The sequence below is a fragment of the Erpetoichthys calabaricus genome, chromosome 3 (assembly GCF_900747795.2).
Source record: "Erpetoichthys calabaricus chromosome 3, fErpCal1.3, whole genome shotgun sequence".
Lineage (NCBI taxonomy): Eukaryota > Metazoa > Chordata > Cladistia > Polypteriformes > Polypteridae > Erpetoichthys > Erpetoichthys calabaricus.
In genome coordinates this window covers 180,908,997-180,932,164 of record NC_041396.2, presented here as the reverse complement: position 1 = coordinate 180,932,164, position 23,168 = coordinate 180,908,997, and the positions used below count along the sequence as shown (strand labels likewise).

At 35.6% G+C, this 23,168-nt stretch overlaps 1 protein-coding gene across 1 annotated transcript in view; it reads right to left on the bottom strand.

Moving 5' to 3' along the window:
* Positions 1–23,071, bottom strand: part of frk (fyn-related Src family tyrosine kinase) — a 136,226-nt gene extending 113,155 nt beyond the window's left edge. The window contains exon 1 of the mRNA XM_051925567.1: positions 22,357–23,071. Coding sequence (XP_051781527.1) covers positions 22,357–22,709 — 353 coding nt within the window. The 5' untranslated portion in view covers positions 22,710–23,071. The remainder of the gene's footprint in view (positions 1–22,356) is intronic.
* Positions 23,072–23,168: the final 97 nt, after the last annotated feature.

The window sequence follows — 23,168 nt, the reverse complement described above, 5'->3', positions numbered from 1 at the left end:
CACTGCTTAGGGGGCACAGCTTCATTTAGCTTATCATGACTACCATATAAGGAATACTTGCGGCTGCCCTGACTTTATACTAGCCTTCACCATGTGAGAAACACTGTCCATCCATTTAATTTGCACAAGATAATCCTGCCTTCGATTAACCATAAGGAAACCCCTTGTTTCAGTTAAAGATGATGTATCACAGCCCCCTTTAATTATTATCAAAAATGTAAAAGAGACATGGGAGAGATGTGCTAGGGATGTGACATGGAACAACCCTTTGCTTTTTCAGATGCAGAAAGAGCTTCCAGGAGGGACAGACGCAGAGTTGTGAATTTAAACCCTGGCCTGGACACTACTTGTGTGGAGTTTGCACTTTCTCTCCATTTCAAAATAAGTTCCCCCCCCCCCCCCCCCCCCCCAAGTACTAATTTTCCTCTCACATCACATCTCATATCTCAAGTGTGTGTGGGTGTGTGCTTATATACTGTACATTGAGTCTGTGGTAACTGGCACCATATCCAGGGCGTTTCTTGCCCTTTACCCTGTGCCAATGACCTCATTTATGGCCCTCCATGACTCTGAATTAGACGCTAGTTTGAGAATGTATATATGCATTAGTAGAAAAATCCATGAAACATAAGAAAGAGTGTGAAAAAGCATGACATACAGCTGTCAGACACACAATTTGAATCATGGACACTAAATCTGTAAGGTAGAAATGCTGGTCACCGCACTACAAGAAGCCATGACTGTTAACTTCAGCAGTTGTGTTCCAGAAGGGTTAGACAGTCTTTCTTTTGTTGTTACTTTGTTTCATGGCCATGAGAGAATTTCCTTTTCTAATCTCAGCACATATACACATGCTTAAGGTATGACCATGCTACACTATGCAAAGAATAATGAGCAATAGCATGGATACAAGCTGCATAAAAGAAATTAAATTATCATTCATCACTGCTAAACATGTGACATAGACTATAATATTTTATACAGTATACTGATGAGATACATATAAAAATCAATTATAGCACCCTTCAGTTTTCTGGAAATAATTGGGAGTAATGCAAGAAAACAGTGCTAAATAGGAGACGATTTCACCATAGTCATTTGCTTCAGTTAATCATTAAAATATTGTCCAAGAATATTAAAATGTTTAAGCAATTAAATATAATTGTATATACAGGTGCTTCTCAATAAATTAAAATATCATCAAAAAGTTAATTTATTTCAGTAATTCGATTCAGAAAGTGAAACTCATATTATATAGATTCATTACACACAGAGTGATATATTTCAAGTGATTATTTCTTTTCATTTTGCCGATTATGGCTTATAGCTAATGAAAATCCAAAATTCAGTATCTCAAAAAATTATAATATTGTGAAAAGTATTGTAGACTCATAGTGTAACACTCCACTCAGCTAAATAACCCAAAACACCTGCAAAAGTGTCCTGAGCCTTTAAATGGTCTATCAGTCTGGTTCAGTTGGCACACAATCATGGGGAAGACTGCTGACTTGACAGTTGTCCAGAAGACACCTTCATTGACACCTTCCACAAGGATGGTAAGCCACAAAAGGTCATTGCTAAAGAAGCTGGCTGTTCACAGAGTACTGTATCCAAGCATATTAATGGAAAGTTGAGTGGAAGGAAAAAATGTGGTATAAAAAGGTGCACAAGCAACAGGGATAACTACAGCCTTGAGCGGATTGTGAAGCACAGCCCATTCAAGAATATGGGGAAGATTCACAAGGAGTGGACTGCGGCTAGAGTCCATGCTTCAAGAGGCACCACACACAGACATACTGTATTCGGGACATGGGCTACAACTGTCGCATTCCTTGTGTCAAGCCACTCCTGAACCTAAGACAACATCAGAAGTGTCTTACCTGGGCTAAGGAGAAAATGGACTGGACTGTTGCTCAGTGGTCCAAAGTCCACTTTTTAAATGAAAGTAAATTTTGCATTTCATTTGGAAATCAAGGTCCCAGAGTCTGGAGGAAGAGTGGGGAGTCACAGAATCCAAGTTGCTTGAGGTCCAGTGTGAAGTTTCTACAGTCAGTGATGATTTGGGGAGCCATGTCATCTGCTGGTGTTGGTCCACTGTGTTTTATCAAGTCCAAAGTCAGCGCAGCCGTCTACCAGGAAATTTTAGAGCACTTCATGATTCCCCCTGCTGACAAGCTTTATGAAGATGCTGATTTCATTTTCCAGCAGGACTTGGCACCTGTCCACACTGCCAAAAGTAGCAATACTTGGTTTAATGACAATGGTATCACTGTGCTTCACTGGCCAGCAAATCTGCCTGACCTAAACCCCATACAGAATATATGGGGTATTGTCAAGAGGAAGATGAGACACCAGACCCAACAATGCAGACGAGCTGAAGGCTACTATCAAAGCATCCTGGGCTTCCATAACACCTTAACAGTGCCACAGGCTGTTTGCCTCCATGCCATGCTGCATTGATGCAGTAATTCATGCAAAAGGAGCCCCAACCAAGTATTGAGTGCGTACATGGACATACTTTTCAGTAGGCCAATATTTCTGTATTAAAAATATTTTTTTATTGGTCTTATGTAATATTCTAATATTCTGAGATACTGAATTTTGAGTTTTCATTACCTGTAAGGCATAATCAGCAAAATGAAAAGAAATAAATGCTTGAAATATATCACTCTGTGTGTAATGAATCTACATAATATATATGAGTTTCACTTTTTGAATTGAATTACTGAAATAAATTAACTTTTTCATGATATTCTAATTTATTGAGATGCACCTGTAGTTTACCAAGTGTTTAGAAATCACTTAAGGTGGCTTTATTGATGAAAGGTATTTTCCAACTACATACTCATTTATGACTTTCTTGAAAACTTCTATAAACCTTGCCTTTACTAATTTTCACCTTAAGGTACTAATCAGAATTATAATCTGTTGGTGCAATTGTATTAAATATTCAAATTATTTCATTTTCAGAAACACAGCTTGTTTTATTTTTATTCTCAAACAGCATAGAAACATCCAGTGCCCATTAACCAGGTTTTTATTCTCTCTCCATCTCTCTTTTTTTAATCAAATAAATGAAATACCTCTTATCTGAATGTCACAAAATTAATATACAGTTGTGTCACATGCGTGACACTTCCGCTTTTGTTAGGTTTCAGTGTAACTGGGTATGTGCTTTTAACCTGTGGGTGGGAAATTCCACATTCCATTTATATAGCTTGTAAATTTAGTTAAAATAAAGAAGACAATAAAGTTTCAATGAGGGAAGGAATAATTTGAGCCAATGCCACTTAACTTACTATCAAGTTAATATAAAAACATCTTGCAATGTAACTACTGCAGCAGAAGCTGGTATGTTTTTATACAGAAATAGAAAACAGTAAATCACACACAAATACAGATTATTATTTGAGACTTAGCATAAGACAACAGGTTCAGCAGTATAAATATCTCCACATAGCATAAGATAGTTAACTTTAATGTGTTTTGTTTGTAACTTTTTATTTACCTTTAGGAATATTTATCTTTGTATTTTTATATACAATTTATTCATAACACAATTTTATTTACAAACATATAAGCTAAAAGTACTGCACACACTTAAAAATACTGTTAAATAAAAACAGAAAAATATAGGTGTTAGGGTGAAAAACATTAAATAATAAGTAATATGTCAGCAAGAGTGTGTACACATGTGTAATGGTACTTCACATGTAACTGTAATATGCAATTCAAGAGTGGGCAACTCTTTGGAAGTGACTATGAATGAATTGTGCAAGTGACTGTGTCCATTATAGCTTAGACATTCTCTGGCAATCCTACCAGGGAAAATGAAGGTTTATAAAAAGTGGATGTCTGGGGAACATTCTCAAACACAGTCCAATTCAGGTTCATGGATTAAGGGGACCAGGTTTTGGCTGTGGAAGACAGTGTAATGTTTCGGTTTAGTATTCATGAGCTCCACTTTTAAAATTGTGAATTTTTTAATCCTTGTTCCAGTTTTGGGAGTTCAGCCTCTATGTTAAAATCAAACCATTACATAAAATCTAATCCAGAAGTGGTTAAATTCAATTCAATCAATAGCTGTAGTCTATCTAACCTGCTAATCTAGTGGATATTACTGTGTCTTCATCAAAACCTTTTATAAAGCAGATAGTTAGGCAACAACAGAACCAGAGTTTATGTGACATAAAATGAACTCATCAGGGCAAAGGGCTGCGGTCATCCAAGAATACATTTGTTAAAAAAATACTAACCAAACAAGTTTGAAGTACTTATTGTCATTAAAATTACAGTTTTGTCAATGAATCCTACATGTATAATAAAATACTATAATGACCTACAAACAACTAAACAAACAGAACATTGGAGTGGCTGTCAGAACATGGCAACACTGTGTTGTACCAACAACTCATGAAACTTGCAACAGCTGCACAAGGTAAAAACTGAAATACAATTTGCAGTGCCTGCTGTTAATTTTCTTAAGCAGTGATTAGTACAAGGAACTTTTACATACACTACCATTAACTTCTTTGTATTGTTTTTTACAGACATAATATGTTAAATATTTTGTAAGTCTAGCAGTTTAATCCTTTTATTTGCCAAGTATATTTTTTTCATAAAAGCATTCAAAATGTGACAGTAGATACTAGGTGATAATATCTATTTTATGCCTGGCAGTGTTTCATTTTGCAAAACAAGGATGCAAGTAAATAAACAGAAATTTTCACATTGTCACTTTTACAGCTTAAATATTTAATAACCTATAAAATGATCACTTCTTGCAATGGCTAACAGTATTTCCATCATAATTATATCAGATGGAGAATTCAGATCTGCTATGTTTAGTATTAAATAAAATTTAATTCTTTAAAAAATAGCAAATACAACTTAAAAATGTTTAACTTAGCATGTACATTTTAACATAGTCACACATGAACGTCTGAGAATCACCTTGCCAGCTCTGATCAGGTATGCGGTACCACCCTAGGGTGAGAGGAGGCGCTGTCGCCAATTGTTTTGTTTCTTCCCTCTATAGCACTGAGAAGAAGCCAAAAGACACCCTCACTGCTTCCTCAAGTCTCACCCCTTCTGGTGTGAAACACATATAAAGAGCCTGTCTCTGGAAGGTGGCATCTCACTTCAACCCAAACTCTCAGCAGGATGGAGCTCCCAGTTAGACAAAGCAGAAGAATATTTTGTGTTCTAGCATCCCCATGTGCTTGTTTATTTATCTGTAGTTTTTTGATTTAGAAAAATATTAAATGGGGTGGCCCAGTTGGCACCCCAACTACTTTTGGACTCTGCAATTTTCAGTCGTTCACCACAGTAAGAATAAATAATATCTGTTAAATAAAGAATCCATTATCAAGCTAAATTTTGAAGCTAATCCCACTATTAAATAAGAAAATTTAAAACCAATGGACCCATTAGAAACCTATAGCATTTACCATGCCTTCAGGTTTTCAAGGTGTTTTAAAAAGTGACATCTGAAATAACAGGTTGTTACACTCTTAAATGGAAGGCATTGTAAAAAGAGTCTGCATTTTAAATTAAAGTACATCCTCATACCTGCTTAACACAGCTCATAAGTGTGGTGAGAACAGACTATCCCTGTACTGGGTGCTTGCTGATTGCAGGCCAAGTACATATGCACTAACTCTCACTGAGAGTAAACTGTGAGTCACCATTCCACCTACACCACCTTCTTTAGGGAGGTGGATGGAAAAATCAGCATACTTTGTTTGAGAACACACATAGACAGAGAGAGAATAGCTAACATCCAGGCATAGGATTCAAATTCAAGACAAAGGATCCCGGTATGAGTGCTAACTAAAGTGTCATCCATTAAAGAAAATGGTTTGTTTAACATTTCAAAAAATGTACTTGGACATACCCTTTTGTACAGCTGTTTACAAAATGCTATACTGCAGCCAATGATACATTAGAGTGATGGTGGTTTGTCAGTCAAACAGTGCAGTCGTTTTTGTACATAACTGTTCATTCAACCACTATAAGAACACATGAATATATTTCAAGAGTGTTTATATATTTATATTAAAAAAAATAAAAATTTAAATGTACTTTTACTTCAAACACACTATTCATACATCCTGATTGTAAAGTACAAAGCAACTATGGTACATATCAGGACATAAAATGGGTGACTTTAAAGACTTTAAAAAGACATCTAACATGGAAATTGTGAGCAGTCCTATGGCCTCAAAGAGTTTGAATCATTTTTCAAATCATGGTAGAGCCCCTTTTGAAAAGTTTGTATGTTCCCCCTCTTTAGAGATCTCAGGCTTTTGTAACAGTCAATGGACAAGCTCTATGGTGGAAAAGAATACATAATCTGTCCCTGTTGTGTGAGCATGTGCCTGTGTTTTCTATAAGTGTGCCCTGTGATTGACATCCTGCCCATTGTGGACTGCTAATGGGATAGATGGAAACCTGAAACATGGGCTAATAAAAACATCTTTGAAAAAAGATGAATAGAGATATGAATTTAATATGCATTTAGAAGAATCTCCATCTCTTTCACCAAAAATAACACTGTAGCACAACTGGGGATCAAATCCTTTAATCTATGAATCCACTCTAATAAGTCTCCTCTCAGCTAAGGATGCAATGCAGGTGCTCACTAGGCGATCTACATCTGGGCATAAGTGAAAAAGAACTTATAGATAGCAATCAACTTAATGACATGTGTTTTAGTGTGGAAGGAAATCTGGAGAAATCTTACAAGAACACCATGTGAAGAGAAAACCCCACATTCAAATATATATAAACCTAAGTATAATACTTATTTTAACATCAAATGACAAGAGATTCTGGTAATCATACACTAATACATATTTTAATATACCTGTAAACTAAAATAGAAAACATAAAAATATTTTTTCAATAAATATAATTTTCAACGAAAATGCGTATTTCGTAAAAATAAAAAAGTATACATTCAATGACAAGTTAGTACAAGATGAACCATTGTTCTTCAAGAAGAAATTACATGATATTTAAACCTAAATGTTGTGCTCAATTCCAATTATTGTGGAGATCTTTGATTTCACTTTCTTAATTACAGCTCCCAATTATTATGAATATTAAAGTTAATTTTTTTTTACTTTAGAAACTTTTATGGTGCATAGGTGAAAATTTTATGTTTTTAAAGTTTAGGTAGCTTAATATTTAATTTTTATTGTTATTAATTATTGTTGTGATGACAATTAATTAAAATTTTATTTGTTCTAGGAATTGCCATATTGTCAATTTGTTTTTATTGCAGGTGCCTCTATACTGTGGTCCTGTTGATGTGTTGCTAGAGGTGTGGTATATGGAGGTCATGTCACGAGACATCGTTGATGCAACAGTTTGTAAGCTGACAGCAAAGTAGGGCTTGTCATCCAAGTTTCTGAATTTTTATGTAGTTTTCTGTTTCAAGTTTTGATTCAATACAAACAAACAATCTAGTAACTTATTTTCTGACTATGATTTTTGGTTACTCTTCTGCTTATGATGAAAGGTAGTTTTGATTTACTTTTTTGACATTAACATGTTTATTTCAAGTTTTACTGCATTAGTGGCCTATCATTTTTTTTTATCATTTTCCTTTGACATTTCTTAATGTTCTGAGCTTTGTCCTTTTTTTACATGAAACACAGGATTACTAAAACAAATATGACAAAACATGGATGTTCCTATACCCTGCATGGAGCAAGACATTCCAACTCCATAGACAGACTGTGAGAAAAATAAAATACACAGACAGTGCCCCAAAGGGTAATATTGGGACATATAATACAGGTTTCACTAAGAGATGTTGGAGAATAAAGTGGACAGGGCTGACAAATAACAGGGCTAGCTTTATGGCAATACAAACGGCACCCCTTTACCGTGATGCCAAGTTCTGAGGACACCAAACTGAGGATTTTATTTTTTATGTATTAAAAAGGTTTTATCCAGGGAATAGTCCCTGCCCTGGATGTCCATGAATGCTAGTCTCAATGCTGACATGGGGAAAGAGAGACAGAGAGACAGAGAGAAAAAAAAGCTCACAAGTAGAAGTTGGTGGATGCATATGTTTCTTCAGATTTCTGAGTGTCATGCCCCAGCATTAACTGAAAAGACATTGCTTGCTTTTTCAGTTATCTCTGTAACCTGGGAATGGAAAACTTGGGATGAAATTCCTATTACAAAATCTTAACCTTTACATTTATCCTGCACGTTACCTTCCTTATTCTGAGTCGTACCAATGTAATGTCCAACCAAGAAGTTTGTATGAAAACATGAGCTAGTTCTTTCTCTGTTACAGAGTGACTGATCTTTTGTTTTGTTTCTTTTGAATCTGCCTAGATCATGGCAAGACATGTAAAGTTGCACAAAATAAGAGAAGAAAATGAAAGTGAAGTTTACTTAAATTACCAAAGCTGTGGTACGTTCTTTATACGTAACCAAATGTGTTAAATTCTCTTTAAAATATTACATTGTACACATGGTATTATGCTTGGGGATTAAACAGATCACATAGATGTAAATATCTGAATTATTTTAAACCCATCATATTTTAATATACGATTTATTATTAGTAGCAAGTTAAATTATTCATCTAAATCATTTGTAGAATAATAATATATTTACGTATAAACTCAGGGATTAAACTCTAAGAATAAGTCAAGTCAAGTCTGACATGGAATGTTTTTCTGATTTTTAACTAATGTTGGCTCTGGCATCTTGTGTGTAAACCAACTGATTTTTGACTGCTATGTTGCATTTCCAGTGTTTATTTAAAGCATTATGTATGTTGAGATGATGTATATCAGTGTTCAGTACATTGTACATAACGTGTATGTTCAAGGAGTGTGATATGCTATATTAAGAGAAGGTAGATAGCAAAAATAAACAAATTCAAGTTAAGATGTTCCAGAGTTTTTTTTAATAGTCACATATGTTTTGGTAGTGCCTCCATTTACTATATTATACATTTTTTTTGAGATTTTTCAGATAAGGAAGATGTTTTGAGGTAATGTAATTATACTCGCTAATCATGGCAGTGGAGAGTGGTGAAGTACTGCATGTTGATTAGCACTGTACTCTGTAGATGTGACAAAATTGACTATAAACATACAAACCTTTAAGCTACAATGTTGTCAGCAAACAATTTCTTGGATGTTGTACCTTAGTAAGAAGGCCAGTTTCAGGAAAAATATAAAAATATAAAATATAAAATATAAAAAATATCTTTTACAAAGATATTGTCTGTTTTTTACCTGCATTATTATCAATCTTTAATTTAATATTGTTTTTTGTATCAGTAAGGTGCAGCTGGAGTATGTGAATTTCCCCTTGGGATTAATAAAGTATCTATCTATCTATCTAGGAAAAAAGAAAGAGAGGGAGAACAAGAGGAAGAGTTTTTCAGGATAAAAAAAAGTAGTTGTTTTCATCACTTGACACAATACTATGTACTAGTCAATAGAAACTTTCTTATCTTATTTTCTCTTTGAAAAGATCACAGTAGTCCATCTATCCTAACTTGCTTAATCCAAGATTAAGTTCCCCCCACAGGGCACAATTACACAATTATAAGAGTGGCCAATGAATCTAACCTGCACATATTTAGGGTGAAGGAGGAAAACCATAATATCTAGGGGAAAAAACAATACAAATCACATGACACATAAAACCAACATGCACACTGCACACGTAGTGCCTGGAGTATGATATAAAATAAGAAACTACGCAACCATTCCACCTAAAAAAACAAGCCCTCCAAATTATTTCAAATTTAAATTCCATCAGCTGTCACTACGAGCCTCACTAAATTCTAATTCACGAAGTCTCTCATTAGTCAGCAATTCTTTTGAAATTTAGCTCAGTTATCGAGGTCTTCTTTCAAAGCACATACATTTCTTGCTAGGAAATCCATTTCCCTTACTGGTATTTGCCAACTTCACTCTAATACTTTTACTTCTGTAATCTCATTAATATTATTAATGATGGTTTTAAGTTTGTTTAATTTTCTTTAAAAATTAAAAAAAAATGTTTATTTATATGGTCTTTCTATATCGCAGATTTTCACCTATAGCTGATGGGTCTGGAACGTAAGTTCCGCAATAGGCGGGGGATCACTGTATTCCTGCTTTATTGCCTGCCATTTTATGGTCTTCCTCACAATAATGTTTAGATAAAGCAAAGTTATATGGTAAGTACAGAATGGGAACTAGTCATTCTTATGGAATCTCTAACATGAGTCTGCAACCAAATGCCAATTCATTAATAGTACAGAGCTGTAAAAAGGAGTGACTAATACTATGAATATTTTACAGCATTACAGAATTTAAATTTCCAGCATATTGACTGTTATAATAAAAATGAACATTCTTAGATGCATTTACTAAACTCTCTTATCACAGGTGTACAACTTGCATAGTCTGTTCATGTCAGAGAGGTGATAGACCAATCTACAGAGCTTTAGTTGAATTAAAATGATAGATAGACAGATATAGCATAGCATAGCATAGTCACACATATCACTAACCATGGATCAGGTCAGAAAAGGTTTTCTTCTATGCCTGATTTCACACATCTTTATAAGTTGTTTGGTCACTTAACATTTAATTACCAGAATGTGCTGTCCGTAATATGATAAAGAAAAATTTAGTAAAAGGTTAGATCGACAACAACATTTAAATAAAATTGTGTTTTAGAAACAGGTTCTAATAGTCATGTCTTGATTTAAAAAATCACCACTGCCAAGTGCAAAATGCAGAAACCAGGCACTGATGTTAACTGCATTTAGGCCATTTGAAACTTCCAGCTCTTCTATTCATCTATAATCTATATAATCTATAATCTAATACTACCTTGCCTTACAGCATTTTCTACTGTTTTTCGGCCATTCTGACAATATAAAACATCCCCAGCTACATTCAACTACTTTCTTTCTTCACTTTTTAGCATGTCTTTTATTAGCATTTTGTAGTCAAATTGTAACAAACGACAAATATGAGGATGTATTTTTAAGTAGTTTTTAGTAAAAAGCATTACAACTTTGACATAACCATATTAATTTTTTCCATGACTGTATGCATTGTAATGTTTTCTGTAAGAAGAAAAATATGAAAGTATTTGATTTAGAGCACAATAAAATATCACAAAAATAAACACTTTGATAAACCAGTTATCATCAGTACACTATTACTTGTACAGTACATCTTAAAAACAGTTTTCTTTAATCCACAATACATCATATAAACCTGACGTATATATTTTTCACACCTAAGCTACCAGTGTTCTTTTCACCTTACTGCTGACATCTCTCTAATTACTTTCATAACACCTTGCTTTGCTTTTAATATGTTTAAACAAACACAAAACAGACTGGTTTATACAAATTACTATTCATCTTATCAGATTTTTCTTTTATCAAATGTCCTATGTTGAACCATGATTTCTTTTATAGTAATCCCTTTATTTAGGAAATAACAAAGACAAACCAATCAAGCAAATGAAATATAAAAAAATGTATCTAGTACACTAGTGTGCTCAAAAAACAATCCATGCTTAACATAAAAAAATCTTAGTCATAAAAGAGGGATAAATTATAACTTAAAAAAATGCCCCTGCTATATCTGAATTTAAAGATGCAACAGTAAGCAGGCCATGAAAAGAGTAGTTTTGTTATGAAAAACAAGAGTACTGGAATTTAAACCTATAGTGTGAAACAAACAGAAAACAACAGATGGACAGGCGCTTTATTAGTCCATAGATAAACCTAGGAAAAATGTATCTCCATTTGCTTTTAATGTGCAAACTTTAATTATCAGAATCTTGTTTAGTATAGTCATCTTCCATCACTAAGATTACAATAATGACAGTCTTGTTTCATTATTTTCAGAATAAGCTTGAGTTTTTATAGAATTCAATGATGAGAAATAGAAACCTACTGTAGATGATGAGCTGACAGAGCTGCAGGCGTGTTGTTATTAGCATTTGCCAATGTGGTTTCAAAGAATCGGGAGCTGCTAAAACAACAGGCGTGGATACTCGCTTTGAAAGATAGTTTCAAAGCAAAAAGTTTCCATTTTACAAACATCTGGCTATTGTCAAATAAAACAAAACAGCTTTTTATTTTGTCAAAAGCAACTGTTTTCTGGCTTTTGATTTTTTGAATGAAAAGGTTGTCGAAAGCAACCAATTCAGGTTCCACCCTCTTCTAAAAGTAAGTGTTCTTCTGTATTAGTGAAAATGGAGTTCATTAAACCATGAATACAGTTATAAACAAGCAAGCACACAACAAGGAAAAACATTTTTAGACATTGAAAATACTTTAATATATATTTTCTTTATTATGGCAGCACAAATGAAACGTGAGCTATACAGAAGTACTTTCAATAAATAAATATATCATCCACTCCTAAAATGTTTAAGAACTATGTTACCTCCTAGACAACAAATTAAAGTTGTCAGATAAGAGTAAATTATAAACCTAATGTAAGCTTTGTTTTAGTATGAAATTCCATATCACTGTGCCATTCCAAAAAACAGTCACAGAACATACAAACAGTAAGGACCATATGTCATTTTAGTACATAGCCCATAGTTGATATGATTGTATGCGTATGGCTAAGAATAGCCAGTTGCTTGATGTGCCTGAAACATTTTAAATTCATTATTTAAGGTGTTGCCAGTGGAAAAAGGAGGTGTGTTTGTAGTCCATCTGACAAGGAGATGCTAAGGTCAACTGTGATATAGAACAGAATCAAGGCCAAAACTATAGTAAAACCACAGTAAAACTCTCAGAGTACACAGTGACCTGTTCTATTTCCATATGAAAAATTCTTGTTCATTAGTAGAATCTGATCAGTGTCTGCTCTCTAGATAGTTCTAAATAAAAAAAATCAGCCAATGATTGGAAAAGCATCGTCATGTAATCCAAAATAATGGAGTATAATATGCATAAAGTAAATATTCTCTTGAAGAATTATATTTTCACTAACTGGTTAAAAAAAGAAAACAACGATCAAAGATAAATAGAAATCAAAGCATTAACACACTAAAATTCAAACTACTGACCAAGTTGTGGTTGTATATACTCAGTTTAAAAAGATTACTAAAAAATACATAAAATCAACAAACTAACAATTGAAAGTACCCTAAATCAATAACATATAAACAGAATGTACAGGCAGGAACTTTACATAATCCTCTTTTTGACTGTTTTACAGATGTTACGGTCTCACTCAACAGCACAGCTCCTACCTTTTACAATATTAAAGTTATTAAATACTTCATGCCACACTGAAGAGAAAAAAAAATATGACAAACCAAAAAAATCTGTATTCTTCTCCACACTTCAAACGTGTGATGACATCTCATTTAAATATTTGCCATCTGGTCTCTTGAAAGCTTTGTCACATTCATACACTTGTAAGAAGCCCCTTGGACATCACAGTATATTTTGCTCAGCTTTGCAATCCTTTAAATAATTGTTTTAAAGAACACGTTTTCCCAATGACTAAAATTTACAGGTAAAGTCAGAGTGTGTGTTATCTGTATTGCACATGCAACAGCAGAACGGCAGCCTGCTCTTCTTATCTTTGCTTGTTTTTGCCCCCGTCTAACCCAAACTGAATAAAAATTGATGATGTGCTGACTACCTAACAATAGTTCAGATAATGTAATAAAAGGAAGAACAGAGTATTTTATAATTATACCTGTACATAGCATTAGTTATTGACATGGCTAATGGCTAGCTTCAACTCCCACCACTGAAATAATGGACAAAAGAAAAAAAAAGACACTGTTCATTTCTGCAGTTTCAGATCTAAAGACAGCAGATTAAACTTTTCAGTGCAATCTGATGATTTATGAAAGCCTATGTATTCATCAGTTCTGTATGATTCTCTTGGGCCCTTAAAGTATGAAGAGGGGAATATTGAAATGCTGCAAATAGCTCTTGTAAAAAATTCTTCCTTCTGGACCTCAGGGGTATATGAGCTACCACAATCATTCCTAGAGCAAAGCATTTTTTAATGTAAGGACTTTCCTTTCAGTGAAGAAACGACAGAGGATTACTACCATTTTTCCTGTATGGACTTCCATATCAGGCTTGGTGTATTATGATTAAATTTACTATGCACATTTGTGATAATGTGGGTTCTGCTCCAGGTTCCCGTCTCCAGTTTGGGAGCTCTTGAACCCTACACCATTGGTAATGTAACCAGATGAGCTGGACAGTGAAGACATCAACGAAGCAAGGGGATGGTGCAAAAAGTGCAAAAGTGCTTTTATTAAAAACAAACCAAAAACAGTGTCCAAATAAATAATGCAGTGTCTCAAACAGTACTTAAATAAATAATCCATTAAAACAAGTAAACTGTGGAGGTTAAAATTCAATAAATAAATCCAGTTATAAATGAGATTAAAAACAATGGCTGGAAGCAGTCATTTTAAAAACAAAGCTCGGTGCCTTCTTACTACTGGCGACTCCCCTGCTTCTCCCATTCAGGCTATGCACCAGGGGAGTCACCCTATCTGCAGCTGACCTTCTCTTACTTCTACTGGTCTACTTCTGCCAGACCAAGACTTGGCATCCAACAACGGCCAGGGTGCTCACACTGTGGATCCACTCCAAATCTCCAACTCCCGCTGCCTTCTCCTGTTCACTCCTGCTCCACCCAAGTGCTCAGCAGGAGCGACCACCACTGTCGGCCAAACACCCCTGCTAGGGCTTGCCTCTTCCAGCTGCCTGCAAACATCAGCGAATCCGCGCTCGCTCACACTCTCTCTCTCATGCACACACCGGCTCCCTCGCTTCCAGCTGCCTTTCTTCTCCCTTACCCTAATTTTTTTGTCTTTTTTTTTTTTTTCCCCTCCCTTTCCTCCTCGCGCTTCTTCTATATATTACAGGGACATGGCTCGGGTGTGGTGATTAGCAGCTCCCGGCTTAAATTATGGCTGTGGACGATTCCTCACCTGTGCACATAAGCAAGGAAACGCCCCGCCTCACGCAGCATCCAGGAACCACTCCGGCCACACTACCATACCCTTAATAAGCCGCGAGTGTGGCCATTATCTATTTAAAAACTGGCCTTTCATCTGAGCCGTGGACCCGCTATACCACAACATTATTTTCAAAACATACATGATAAGTGCCAAAAATGTAAATTTTCAAAATAGACAAATATTCTTTAAGTAACATTTATAAATTACACAGAGTGCACCATATACTTACAGTATATTATGTGATAATTAAAAATAACGATGCACTAAACTAAAAGGTAAGTGGCAGAAGTAGCAAGAATATTATGTACAATAAAAAGACTGTGTACTGACTGCATGACTCCCTAATTACAAAAGTGGAATGCAGCATTTTTGAAAATCAACAAAACAGTCATAAAAGTTACCACAAAAAGCAAACAATAAAATTGTATCTATGCTTGATTTCAGATAAGACAGAAGAAACAACTACATTGTATTGTCCTCTAAATTGTAACAAAAACAATAAAATTTGAAAAAATGAAAGTCAAGACAAGGGCAGCATGGTGGTGCAGTGGCAGCGCTGCTGCCTCGCAGTAAGGAGACCTGGGTTCGCTTCCCAGGTCCTCCCTGCGTGGAGTTTGCATGTTCTCCCCGTGTCTGCGTGGGTTTCCTCCGGGTGCTCCGGTTTCCTCCCGCAGTCCAAAGACATGCAGGTTAGGTGGATTGGCGATCCTAAATTGTCCCTTGTGTGTGTGCTTGGTGTGTGTGAATGTGTTTGTGCGTGCCCTGCGGTGGGCTGACGCCCTGCCCAGGGTTTGTTTCCTGCCTTGCGCCCTGTGCTGGCTAGGATTGGCTCCAGCAGAACCCCCGTGACCCTGTGTTCGGATATAGCGGGTTGGATAATGGATGGAAAGTCAAGACAAAGAACTATATATAATAATATCTACGGCAGAAAAGTAAAGTATTCAGCACAAAGGTGTGAATAAAACAAGCCAAATAAGACCTAAAATATTTAGAGTACAAATACTATAAAATACAAACATCAGGCTGCCAAGGTTTTGAAGACCAAAAGCATCTCTGCTGCATCATAGGATCTTATGGCAGTGAGTGGAACAGTGTTATTTTCTGCATAAGGTATGTCTTTCTTGAACCCCTGCCCTTACCATGAATATAAAAGTATAATACAGTAGGATTACTAATAAATTAAACATTTTCATTAAATTAAAGAAGAATGCACATTCACTGCATAGATTTCTATAGTTATTCCTAATTTAGTTCAGCATGGCAATTAGGGAAATAATGACCTTTGATGTTTGTTTTGGCTTTTGGTGAACTGCCTTATAATATGAACGTTGTGGTATCTTGAAATAAGATCTTGCTCATCTGTGACAATGCATAAGTTAATATGACATTGAAATGTATTTTTTTCCATAGTATATTTGTAAATTATTGTAGAGGATGCCCCACTGAATACTTGCTTTTTGCCATATCAGACTGCACAGAAGAGAAACTAAGTGGCACAATGGTAGTGTTGATGAACTTCTTTACAAAATCATAAATCATTGATGGAATCAAAGAGTGGTCACACAGAGAGGGCAGGCGGAACCTTGAGTAGAAAAGCCAAGGAAATGTCAAATCTGTTTTTGGCCAAGCAAGGTTGTAATCCCCAGCATTTATCCTGGACTGCTGTCCAAAGGTAGGCTCTGGACTTCTAGGAGAAATGATGGGTGCAATGCCCCCAGCATTAATCACAAGGTTGCATTGCTTGGTGGCTGTAGAGTTTTAAGTTTACCACTATTTTATTTTGCACACCTGCTGAATTAGTTCTAAAGGTGCCTTTGTAGGCAAATCATTATCATGTAACTAATCCTTTTGTGGACCAATATGAGACGGTCCTTCCAGTAATCACACTACAGTTGTTGCAAATTTTCCAGTTAAAGTATAAGGTAAGCAAAGATGAAAAGTGACGTTCCCTGTAATATGAAAGGAATGTTCATTTCAGCATTGCTTACCCATGGAAAAATCACAATATAAATGTTGAGAGAATTCTGCATGATGATCACCAACACAATGTGACTGACTGCTCTATAGTGGACAGACAGCAAGCAGTTGTACGATAACAAAATTTAGAAGAGCCGGTCTGCACCCTGCAATATATGAAGATTTCTAGACTTGCTTGAAAAAAAATTATTACTGTTTTTTTCTGCTTCTAGTAATGTCTTTTTTCTTTGCATTAGCAGTACATTATGTTGTATTCTACAGTCATATTAAAAAGTTTGGAAACCCGTCTCAGCCTGAATAATAATTTACTGTACTTTCAACCAAAAAAGATAACAGTGGTATGTCTTTCATTTCCTAGGAACATCTGTGTACTGGGGTGTTTTCCGAACAAAGATTTTTAGTGAAGCAGTATTTAGTTGTATGAAATTAAATCAAATGTGAAAAACTATCTGTGCAAAAATTTGGGTACACTTGTAATTTTGCTGATTTGAATGCATGTAACTGCTCAAAACTGATTACTTGCAACACCAAATTGTTTGGATTAGCTTGTTAAGCCTTGAACTTCACAGACAGATGTGTCCAGTCATGAGAAAAGGTATTTAAAGGTGGTCAATTGCAAATTGTGCTTCCCTTTGACTCTCCTCTGAAGAGTGGCAGCATGGGATCTTCAAAGCAACTCTCAAAAGATCTGAAAACAAAGATTGTTCAGTATCATGGTTTAGGGGAAGGCTACAAAAAGCTATCTCAGAGGTTTAAACTGTCAGTTTCAACTGTAAGGAATGTAATCAGGAAATGGAAGGCCACAGGCACAGTTGCTGTTAAACCCAGGTCTGGCAGGCCAAGAAAAGTACAGTAGCGGCATATGCTCAGGATTGTGAGAATGGTTACAGACAACCCACAGATGACCTCCAAAGACCTGCAAGAACATCTTGCTGCAGATGGTGTATCTGTACATTGTTCTACAATTCAGCGCAATTTGTACAAAGAACATCCATATGGCAGGGTGATGAGAAAGAAGCCCTTTCTGCACTCACGCCACAAACCAAGTCGCTTGTTGTATTCAAATGCTCATTTAGACAAGCCAGATTCATTTTGGAACAAAGTGCTTTGGACCTATAAGACAAAAATTGAGTTATTTGGTCATAACAAAAAGCCCTTTGCATGGCGGAAGAACAACACTGCATTCCAAGAAAAACACCTGCTACCTACTGTCAAATTTGGTGGAGGTTCCATCATGCTATGGGGCTGTGTGGCTAGTTCAGGGACTGGGGCCCTTGTTAAAGTCGAGGGTCGGATGAAGTCAACCCAATATCAACAAATTCTTCAGGATAATGTTCAAGCATCAGTCACAAAGTTGAAGTTATGCAGGGGTTGGATATTCCAACAAGACAATGACCCAAAACACAGTACAAAGGCATTCATGCAGAGGGAGAAGTACAATGTTCTAGAATGGCTGTCACAGTCCCCTCACTTGAAGATCATCGAAAATCTATGGGATGATTTGAAGCAGGCCGTCCATGTTCGGCAGCCATCAAATTTTAACTGAACTGGAGAGATTTTGTATGGAAGAATGGTCAAAAATACCTTCATCCAGAATCCAGACAGTCATCAAAGGCTATAGGAGGTCTCTAGAGGCTGTTATATTTGCAAAAGGAGGCTCAACTAAGTATTGATGTATTATCTCTCTTGGGGTGCCCAAACTTATGCACCTAATTTTGTTATGATGCATACTGCATATTTTCCGTTAATCCAATAAACTTAATGTCACTGCTGAAATACTACTGTTTCCATAAAGCATGTCATATATTAAAAGGAAGTTGCTATTTTGAAAGGTCAGGCAATGATAAAACAAAAATCCAAAGAATTAAGAGGAATTCCCAAACTTTTTCATGACTGTATGCTCTGGTGGAGTTCAGGGCATGGTGTTATTGGCCAACCATGTTAGTCAGTTTGTCTTCATAATAAAGTACATACGAGTATGTTTATGTCTTGCAGTTTTAGAGTTATTCAAATAGAACAAAGCATTTTTACTGTGTAGGCAATGAAATAAATTAAACAATCATTTTCATACCCCTACTTAGTCCAATAAATGGTCAGTTTTCATTAGTTGCTTTTTACTTTTCAGAAGACTAGAAAGACATGAGCCTTACTGGAAAACTGAAAACTTAAAGTAATTTCAAGATCAGGCCATCAGTACATTGTCACTTTCAAATTTATTTGTTCATTTAATATATTCAAATCAACCACACACATATGATAACTGTTATGTTAAATCAAATTCTTATTAATATGCTGTGCTTTTAAAATTACACCAAATTGTGAATTCATTTTTCTGATGGACATGATTTCAAAATGGTTACTCACGCTGCCTTCCTTCTGTTTAGGATAACTCTTCTCATCACTTCGTAGCACATTTAGTTGTAAATTGATATGTACATGCCTGTACATTTAAAATTAGTGTAAGACTTGTATAATGGTTTCTTGGTCAGAAGGATGTCACAGAGGATGTGACAAAGAAGAAAGTGCTAAATTAAACTTTCTCCAAATTGGTCGCTGAGCTCACTAGCTCACTATAGGTGATAAATGCTTTCAAACCAAAATACAAAATATTGAAAAACTGAAGGAAATTTAAAAAAAGGATACCTTAGACATTTCTCAAAGTAAGAAAACAGTTCTTTTTTTTCTCTTCAATTTGGGAGAATGGCTCCTTTGAGCTAAGGTTATCAGTACTAAAGTTCAGTTTGGTATTCAATATGGGTGGTGGCTTGTCTTCTGGCCTGTTTCTAAACTATATTTCACACTCGGATTCCAGCCTCAGCTGTATTAAACCTTTTTTATCAACGAAGATTGTAATCAAATGTAGAGTACATGTACCTTAACAGTAGAAAGAAGATTTTTCTGGATTGGAGTCAGTTCATGGCATAATATGGGTTGAACCGGACACAGAAAAAAACAAACAATATGGGTGTGCTTAATATGAAAAATAGCATGGAGAAAATGTTTAACTTATGCAAACAACCTAACATTTATTTACAGTTTATCCCAAGAATTTGTTCTATTCAATCAAGCAATAATCGGTAAGTGCTCATTATAAAATCTAAATTCTGTTTAATAATCAAGTGCATCATGGACAAATTCTCAGATACATTCATCTCTGAACTAGCATCATTCATTAGTGAAGTTAATCCACTTTGGCGAAAATATATTGTGAAACCTAACACAGTCCGGATGGGAAAATGTACGTTACAGCCCAGTATATATTGCTATACTGTTAATTGACAAGCTAATAAATATACTGCTTTCATGAACAGATATGTGCCCATACACCTTAAGACCCTCACAAAAACAAAACTGAGCACATTATAGAGCTACACGTGGGTGTGAAAATACCTAGGTATGGAGAAGATTAATATAAATGAAATTACATCTAAAATTATAAGTTCTTTCAAACTCCTAGTACAGTTCTATCCTGTGGACTTACTGGTCTCAAAATTTCCAAATTTCTAGTTTCTTGTTGAAAATGGAAAACTTACAGGACAGGAAAATAATTTCCATTGCTCTTACTTTGTGTCTTTGTTTCTCTATTGATTTTTAAGGTACACTTTGATTTCTTTACTTGAGTTATGCAGCTTTTTGTGTATTGTAAACACTTTGGAGTGGCATATACTGCAAAATGTGCTATAAAATACAGGCTGTTTTATTATTGTTTTTCTCTGTAAATTACTGCAATAATCACTAAAAATGAATTACACAAAAACTCTCTCAACATTATATTGTACATGATGTACTGTATCCCAAGACCCTGCTCAGGATCAAGAAGGATTAGAAAATGGTACGACATGGTATAATGTACTGTATGTACAGGTTGTCACGAGATGGACTACCACCCAGTTCAAGGCTATTTCCTGTTTTGTGCCCAGTGCCGACACCATTGGCTGTAGACCTCTTCAACTATAAATTGGATATGTGGGTTTGCATTACCCAGGTGAGAAAGTGTAAAGGTAAAATGTATTTAAAATTATATTCAATTCAGTACAGTATGTTTTTGTATAGCGCTCTTAATGGAATGCAGTTGCACAGTGCTGTGACAAGTACAACACAAGTATTCATTTTACAAATGACTAAATACTGAATTAGTAGACATAAAGACACAGATTTATTTAAACACACGGAAAAACAAGTAGTTGAAACTGACTAACATAAGTGGAACCCAGCAATATCAATCCATTAATTAAATGCTGAACTATGGCCAGTTGCCAAAGGATGAGAGGAAAACAAAAACTTCATTAAAGCTTAATGTATATATATATTACTTTTAAACTTATCACATTTATTAAATAATCTTGTATTGCTTCATTGTATACAATACTGTTGGCGTTTCCTTCTGGAGCAAAAAAACCCTATTTGCAAAAAGCAATTTTGGAGAAAATGTGACTCGAAGGAGTCTTGAGAGTCATGATGAAAATAGTGGGGGGAAGCGGATTAAAGAAAAAGTTTGATGTAATTGGCATAAATCAAACCAGGATTTCCTGGTTGAAAGGCAAGGCTAACCATGAAACCACCATCATGATCAGTGTGGTGCCATTTCTCTACTGAAAGATCACACTGTAGTATTTCTTGCCATTTGCACTCACCCCAAGCCATGCCCAGGTTGAAAGTTATACAGAATGTAAGAAATCTGACTGGTGAAAAGTGCCTGTGTATGAAACTTCAAGTCTGTGGCTTGAACAACAAAGCTGTGTATAAACAAACAAACAGAGATTGTACTTTATATATAATACTGTATATATATATACTGTACAGCATATCAGTTAAACAAATCTAATGTAGGTTCAACAGCTAACATGTTTTCTTTCATTTTTCAGTGGGAACTTAACTTTTCCTATTTTCCCCTTCAATATAAAGGTTGTTCATAAAACTGTATTTCTATTTAATTATGAATAACATCCGTCTATTAGTTTATTTTCTGACCTGCTTATCTAGCTTACAGTCATGGGAAGCTGTTGTATATCCTAGCAGCATTAGGCACATTGTAGGGACCAGCCTTAGATGAGGTGCTAGTGCACGTTTTTGAGATAAGGCAGAAAATCTGGAGTTCTGGGAAAAAAACTGAGAAATTACTTAAAAACCAAAAAGACAGGGAGTTAATGTTTAACTACTCTCTTTAGTCTCTCTAAACTTCTCATATTGATATACACTGCACACATATGTGTGTGTACTCGTATAAATCACATACACAGAAATATACAACATAAATAAAAAAAATCACTTGTTTAAACATTATGCAGGCATTATTGATAGACGTGAAAGGCACTATATGTCACTCAGATATATAGACAGACAGATAGATAAATAGACTGTTGATCTTACGTCTCTGACTCCATGCTTTGCATAGGCACCACATAGTTCGAGGGGATGTAGCCCTGTTTTCCCATTGATCTGCCGGACAGCGCCTTAGCCATCCACCACTCATCGTAACTCTTATCCAGGACTTCTAACTTGTCTCCAGTTTTGAAGTTTAAGTCTTCTGGGGTTCTCGACGTGTAATCAAAAAGCGCCACATAGCAGCGGCTGGAATCCGCATGCGGTATATTTGTTACCGTGTTGATAGTTTGAATATTGGAGTTCTTGCCATCGTTACTGTCTTGATACGCCATTCGCCTCAAAGGCCAAGGACAGGGCCTTCCACAAAATACTCGTTGACGTAAACTTGTATTGCCCATAACAACTTGTTGGGAGAATAACTGGAGAACTCCTTGGAAATTCAGAAAACTGATAAATCGAAATGTATAACTTAGACCACACAAGTGTCAATAAAGTACTCAGTTCATTTTCTCCAAGACGGGATATAAGTATAAAAGTGACCTAAACAAAATCCTCACAGTAGGTTAAGAAGCCCAGAAGCAGAGCAGAAGCCAAACCACCTGTAAATCTCCGCCTTCGCCTCGAGTTCCCGAAACTCCTGCCTCGCGAGTCACTGGTCTGATGGCGCTGCCACCGCCTCTTATCGCTACTGAATTTTATAAAGGTGCTTTTCCTCATTCCGACTGAAATCTCTGTTTCCTGTTTCTTGTGTACAACGCTGCTTGTTTAAATAGTGTGTGTTTGTTTTATAGGTAATGAATAAGTCCGTGGGTCGCTTAACCAGTTAGTGTGCTTTTATGAACACGTGACATAACTCG